This window comes from Microplitis mediator, chromosome 11 (assembly GCF_029852145.1).
Source record: "Microplitis mediator isolate UGA2020A chromosome 11, iyMicMedi2.1, whole genome shotgun sequence".
NCBI lineage: Eukaryota > Metazoa > Arthropoda > Insecta > Hymenoptera > Braconidae > Microplitis > Microplitis mediator.
Window position 1 is genome coordinate 1,057,608 of NC_079979.1, and position 6,935 is coordinate 1,064,542.

General features: G+C 27.7%; 1 protein-coding gene across 1 annotated transcript; it reads right to left on the reverse strand.

The window, feature by feature from the left end:
* Positions 1-2,360: 2,360 nt before the first annotated feature.
* Positions 2,361-5,489, reverse strand: LOC130677616 (surfeit locus protein 6 homolog). Its single transcript, XM_057484462.1, has 3 exons — positions 5,235-5,489; positions 4,409-4,701; positions 2,361-2,620 (listed from the first exon to the last, which is right to left on the reverse strand). The coding sequence occupies exons 1-3, from the start codon at positions 5,347-5,349 to the stop codon at positions 2,399-2,401; spliced, it is 630 nt and encodes a 209-aa protein (XP_057340445.1). The 5' UTR covers positions 5,350-5,489; the 3' UTR covers positions 2,361-2,398.
* Between the last annotated feature and the right edge of the window lie 1,446 nt (positions 5,490-6,935).

A 6,935-nucleotide genomic window follows, 5' to 3' on the forward strand; every position in this document is an offset into this window, starting at 1 on the left:
CTCGGTAGCCCAGTATTGTGCCAAGACTGGCCCCGTTGTCAATATTTTTTTTCCTACAAGGGATATGATGAAAACCCGGTTTTTGAAAATCGGGGTAAAACCAATAACTTCCCGAATTTTTTGAAAATCGTCGATTTTCTCAGCGGGAAGTTAAAAATATTTAAAAAATTGCACCTATTGTTTATTTAATTTTCTACATGTGCATATTTAAAATTTTTTTTTTTCAAATTTAATTGTTCAAAAAAAAAAGTCTAAAAATCTTCAATTGTCTGCTAACTTTAGGATCGTAAATTTAAAAAAAAATTTCTTCAAACTTTAAAAAAAAATATTCATAGATTAGTATCCAATAATTGCTGGCAATTACCAAAAATTTAAGTGTACTCACGATGCTGCCATATTAATTTATTTTAAACTTGACTCAATTCCCGCCAAAATGATTTTCCTCACTTTTAATTAATAAAAAAATAATTTATCACAATTACACGACAATTGTCATCACAAAAAAAAATAATTGATACTCCACAACAACTTCAAGATAATTAATCACTTTAATTTAAATTAATAAATTAATTATTTCCACTGACCGTTAAAATGACAACTGAGTGCCCGAATTATTTTCGATATTTTTTTAAAACTTTACCACTAGTGCGCGGTCTAATTAATATCAAAATTTAAAGATCACTTAATGATAATTAATTTGAGACACTAAATAATTACTTTAGTGGTTAATCACTCAGTTAATTTAATTTATTTACGTCCACTGTCAGAGCAACTGAACGTTAGTCAACGAACGTTGCGGCCATTTTGAATCATCTTTGCATGCGCGGCGCTTTTGAATTTTATGTGCGTGCGCAGACAATTCAAAATGGCTGCAACGTTCGTTGACTAACGTTCAGTTGCTCTGATAGTGGACGTAAATAAATTAAATTAACTGATTAATTAACAACTAAAGTAATTTTTTAATGTCTCAAATTAGTTATCATTAATTAATTGATAAATTTTGATATTAATTAGACCGCGCAGTCGTGGAAAAGTTTTTAAAAAATAATGAAAATAATTCGGGCACTCGGTTGTCATTTGAACGGTTAGTGGAAATAATTAATTAATTAATTTAAATTAAAGTGATTAATTATCTTGAAGTTATTCTCGAGTATCGATTGTTTTTTTTTTGTGATAATGATTGTCGTGCAATTGTGATAAAACATTTTTGTGAATTGAAAGTGAGAAAAATAATTTTGGCGGGAAGTGAGTCAAGTTTAAAATAAATGAACATGGCAGCATCGTGAGTACACTTAAATTTTTGATAATTGCCAGCAATTATTGGCTACTTCTTTATAATTGTTATTTTTTTTTTAATTTAAAGAAAGTTTTTGAAAATTTGGAAAAAATAAAAATTTTACGATCCTGAATTTAGCAGACATTAAAAATTTTTTGATTTTTTTTTGTACAATTAAATTAAAAAAAAAAAAAAAACTAAAAACATGCACATGTAGAACATTTAAAAGCCTACAAGTGCAGTTTTTTTAAATATTTTTTTTTTCAAAATTTATCGTTTTTTAAAAAATCAAAAAATTATTAGACCGGCTAATTTCAGTTTCATTAAATTTTACGTCTTATCTAAATTCATTATTGATTTAAATCATTAACTATTAAGTTTATGAAAAAATTCATAAGGACATTTTTTGTAGGAAATTTCATTCTCTACAAATTTGGATTTCTATATTTTTATCATATTTTTGATATTTAAATCACAAATTAAATATAAAGTTGCGGAAAAAAATGAATTATCCAAAAATGTCAATTTTTCGTTTCTATTAAACTTTAGATTTAAAATTGCAGCTAAACTATCAGAGCTGCGTAAAAATTTATAGAGACATTTTTTGTAGGAAATTTTATTCTCTACAAATTTGTATTCTTATATTTTTATCGTAATTTTGATAGATTTTCTGCAATTTAAATTTTAAGTCACGAGTAAATAAAATTTTACCAAAAAATCTATCGCTATCTATATAGATCGATATCTCGAAACCTAATGAGCGGAAGTCGATTAACCAAAAACGAAAATTGTAGCAAAAAGTCTAATCTTTGAGATGAGACCAAAGACGAGCCTTAATCTCAATTAGACTTCGAGTAATAAATTTTAAAAGCCAGAAAAAAATTCATCAGAAAATTTAAAATTTTCCTGTCAAACTTCAGCTCTAATAATCGATATATCGAAAACTATTAATCCGAAATCGATCAACAGAAATTGAAAATTGAGGCCTTAGGTGACCTTTAAAATGAGAGCAATCCCACTTTTTAAATTTAATTAGTTAATTAATTATAAAATTTCCAAGTTTTGGCTCAAAAAATAAAAATAGTTTTTTTATCAAATTATTTATTTAAAATTACAAATTAATTAGTAACCGGGTATGATACGTCCCTTCTTTGAAGCCCGTTTCAATTTATTTGTCTTCTTATCCTTCTTACGCTTCAATATATTTTCCTGTCTCTTTTTCTGTCTGTCTTCTTTGTCCTTCTGCACTTTATTTAATCGCGCTTCCCATTTTTTTGCGCTGTATGCTTTCTGTTTCTCTTTACGTTTTATCGATTGTTTGAGCAGCTCAGGATCATCCAGTATCTAAAAACAAAAAAAAACAAAAAAATTAATCTCGAATAAAATTAGTAAACTCTGCAAGTGCACCAGACATAGATTTATGATAAATATCAGGAATAAGTAAGACTTGTGGGTACTCTTTCCACAGGAAATTCAATTTCCTACAATTTTTTACTCTTAACATTTTGTCCTACGACCGATAGTTTATGAGATAATTATACTAGGCATTAAAAATAGTAATCAATATTTTCATTTTCGTAAATGTTTTAAAAAAGTCCATCTTGTTGGTACTCATTTTAAAAGAAATTCAATTTTCTATTATTTTTGCCCTGTGAAATTTTGTCTTAAGACCGTTAGTTTCGAAAATAAAAATTATATGAACTTGCAATGTAATTACAGTAAGTACTTAGGTACGTGTCAGTCTAAAGTATGTCTTGTGGGTACTCTTTCCACAGGAAATTCGATTTCCTACAATTTTTGACTCTTAAAATTTTGGCCTACGACCAATAGTTTACAAGATAATTATACTAGACATAAAAAATAGTAATTAATATTTTTATTTCTGTAAATATTTAAAAAAAGTCCATCTTGTTGGTACTCGTTTCAAAGGAAATTCAATTTTCTATTATTTCTGCCCTGTACAATTTTTTCTTAAGACCGTTAGTTTCGAAAATAAAAATTATATGAACTTGCAATGTAATTACAGTAAGTACTTTAGTACTTATTAGTCTAAAGTATGTCTTGTGGGTACTCTTTCCACAGGAAATTCAATTTCCTACAATTTTTGACTCTTAACATTTTGTCCTACGACCGATAGTTTACGAGATCATTATACTAGGCATTAAAAATAGTAATTAATATTTTTATTTCTGTAAATATTTAAAAAAAGTCCATCTTGTTGGTACTCGTTTCAAAGGAAATTCAATTTTCTATTATTTCTGCCCTGTACAATTTTTTCTTAAGACCGTTAGTTTCGAAAATAAAAATTATATGAACTTGCAATGTAATTACAGTAAGTACTTTAGTACTTATTAGTCTAAAGTATGTCTTGTGGGTACTCTTTCCACAGGAAATTCAATTTCCTACAATTTTTGACTCTTAACATTTTGTCCTACGACCGATAGTTTACGAGATCATTATACTAGGCATTAAAAATAGTAATTAATATTTTTATTTTTGTAAATATTTCAAAAAAGTCCATCTTGTTGGTACTCGTTTCAGAGGAAATTCAATTTTCTATCATTTCTGCCCTATAATATTTTGTCTTAAGACCGTTAGTTTCGAAAATAAAAATTACATGAACTTGCAATGTAATTACAGTAAGTACTTTAGTACTTATTAGTCTAAAGTATGTCTTGTGGGTACTCTTTCCACGGAAAATTTAATTTCCTACAATTTTTGACTCTTAATATTTTGTCCTACGACCGATAGTTTACGAGATAATTATACTAGGCATTAAAAATAGTATTTATTTTTATTATTATTGTAAATATTTTAAAAAAGTCCGTGTTGTTGGTACTCATTTTAAAGGAAATTTAATTTTCTATCATTTCTGCCCTATAATATTTTGTCTTAAGACCGTTAGTTTCGAAAATAAAACTTATATGAACTTGCAATGTAATTACAGTAAGTACTTAATTACGTATTAGTCTAAAGTATGTCTTGTGGGTACTCTTTCCACAGGAAATTTAATTTGCTACAATTTTTGACTCTTTGTGTTTTGTTGTACGACCAACGGTTCTCAAGAAATTTGAAACCTCGATAGTTTTCTTTTAAAAAAATCATAAAATTTAAAACAAAAATTATAATTACCTTCTGACCAGAAGCTTTAGCCAAAATAGCTCGCCATGACTCCTTCTGCTCCAACAATTTAGCTTTCTTTGTATTGCCCTCAGCCTTCAGTTGCTTGAGTTTCAACTTTTTGTTTTTTAATTCTTCTAGCCGTTTCTTTGGGTCCTTGGAGCCCATTGATTTTTTCGGCTGTTTCTTTGTGCCAATCTCCGAAAAATCAAACTTTGAAAATATCATATGCCCCTCGGAATTAAATACCGGCTTCACTCGTGACTGTGATTTTTTTTGTCCATTTTCTTTTTTTATGTTTGTTTCTAAAAAAAAAATCAATAATTAATTAATTAATTGTATTATTACTCTAATTATCCAGATTTTTTTTTTTTCAATTTTTCATTAAAACAAAAAAAATTTCTCAAATTTAAAAAAATTTTTTTCTTCTGCTCCTAATTTTTCAAAAATTAACTGACTGATTTTTCAAATTCTTCATTTTAATTACAGGGTAATTATCTCTCTAGTAATTAAACTAAAAAAAAATCATCAAGTCTTAAATTTCTACACAATAAAAAAAAATTAATAAAAAGAAAATTTGAAAAACAAAAAATTTTGTCAATTTTTTAAATTAATTTTTTGACAAAATCGTGAAAATTTGAAAATCAAATTAATGGTTACTGAGATTTACAAAAAAAAATTTTCTGGTCAATTAAAAAAAAAAAAAAAAAATCTTTTTTTTTTTTTTGTGAATGGGTAATTAGAGAAAAAAAAATAAATTAATAAAAAATTTTTTTTTTTTAAGAAATCGGTCCTAGAATTAAAAAAAAATTAAATAATTAGTGAAAATAATATTTACCTAATTTACATGGAGCTATAGGCATTTTATCAAAAATATTTTGAATAAAATCTTCTTCTTCTTTGATAGATAATTCAATTTTCTTATTTTCTTTTTTGTTGCCTTTTACTTTCATTTTATATGTTTATATATTTAAATATATAGATATCAAAACAATATAAATAATAATTACAATGCACGGGTGAGGATTGAGGTTATAAAATATTTATCACACGTGTTCGATCTGTTCCCTCACTAGAATCTGGAATTCGACTCTCGACTGTTGACAGCCGATAGACTGAGATTTCTAATTCGAGACACTAGAGAGCGACTCATCTCTTTATTTTCGAGTGTTAGCTGGAGATAATGCAGACCACGGTCGATATGACTGCGATCTTACTTATAATTAAATACCTGTCGCTAGATGGCGGCAGATGTTCAGTGACTGCCTTGTGGTCGAGCTTAGGGCTCGGACCGAAGGAACCGGATTTTAGGATTTTGCTTTTCTTTTTATTTATTCATCGGGTATGACAGAAATTTTAGTAGCTTCTGAAAAGATGTGTAAGATAAACTTTTTCAGAAGATTTTCATAATTTTAGTGACATAATTCGTCGAGACGTCATTAGAGAAGTAAAATGCGTGCAATCAGTTTCTAACTGTTTGGAAAAAATTGAAATGAAACCTCTTTGATTTCGGTCACTTTTTATTGCACTGGCGCCCCTCAATAGTTTTCACGACCTGGGGTCATTGTAAGGCAGCCAACCCTGGAATAAATTTTTCGGACTTTTCTCTGAAAAACTATGAAAAAGTCTTTAGAACTTTAAAAAAATTTTTAGGACTTTAGAACTGAGTTTTTCAGAGGAAATTCCGAAAAATTTCCACTAGGACATGGGTCATTCCACCAATTAAAATTTTTTTTTGAATGTGACCCCCGCGGATTTTGTTCAAATTTTGTGATGATTCTCTACATCAGAATGAAGATTCCCTGAAGAGTTGAGCTCTTAATATTGAGTACTTTCGAAGTAATGATTTTTGAATTTTGGCGATTTTTTTTTTTTAACTTTTTCATTAATTTTTCTACAGTAAAAACATTTTCTATAAAAATGCAAGCCCTGGTGAAAATTTTTCGGACTTCTGTCTAAAAAACTCAGTTCTAGAGTTCTAAAGACTTTTTCAGAGGTCTACAGACTTTTTCGGACAAAAGTCCGAAAAATTTTCACTAGGGAGCTCTACATTCCCTGATTAAACAACTGAATTCGATCGAACTAAAAAGAATTACATTTTTAATTCTATTTAATTCAGTTGAATTCTGTTAATTCGGTACCTAGCTTAAAAATGAATTCTGTCTAATTCGGCAAGAAAACCAGAATTTGTCCAAATTAAAACGAATTTACATAATTCTATTCGGTTTAAATCTGATTAATTCGAAAATAATTCTCCAATTTCTGGTTCTGAATCCGAATTAAACTGAATTATAACGAATTTGAAATTTCTAAATCGGTTTTATTCTGTTTAATTCGAATTCAAATTTTCAATTCAGTTGAATTCTGTTTTGCAGAATTCGACAGAATATAACAGAATTAAAATTTTTAATTCGCTCGAATTCAGTTGTTTAATCAGGGTTGTTTCTGTGAAAAATTCTCAGCTTTTCGATAAAAATGTTCATTTTTCATTATAAGTAATGGAAGACCCTCATAACTTTAATTAAAGTAAAAAAAGCGA

Bases quoted from the DNA above. Each gene is read 5' to 3' on its own strand.
- LOC130677616 (XM_057484462.1), bottom strand. From the start codon at position 5,349: ATGAAAGTAAAAGGCAACAAAAAAGAAAATAAGAAAATTGAATTATCT. The intron at 4,702-5,234 runs GTAAATATTATT...TTTTTTTTTTAG, and splicing joins TATAGCTCCATGTAAATTAG to AAACAAACATAAAAAAAGAA. The intron at 2,621-4,408 runs GTAATTATAATT...TTTTGTTTTTAG, and splicing joins CTAAAGCTTCTGGTCAGAAG to ATACTGGATGATCCTGAGCT.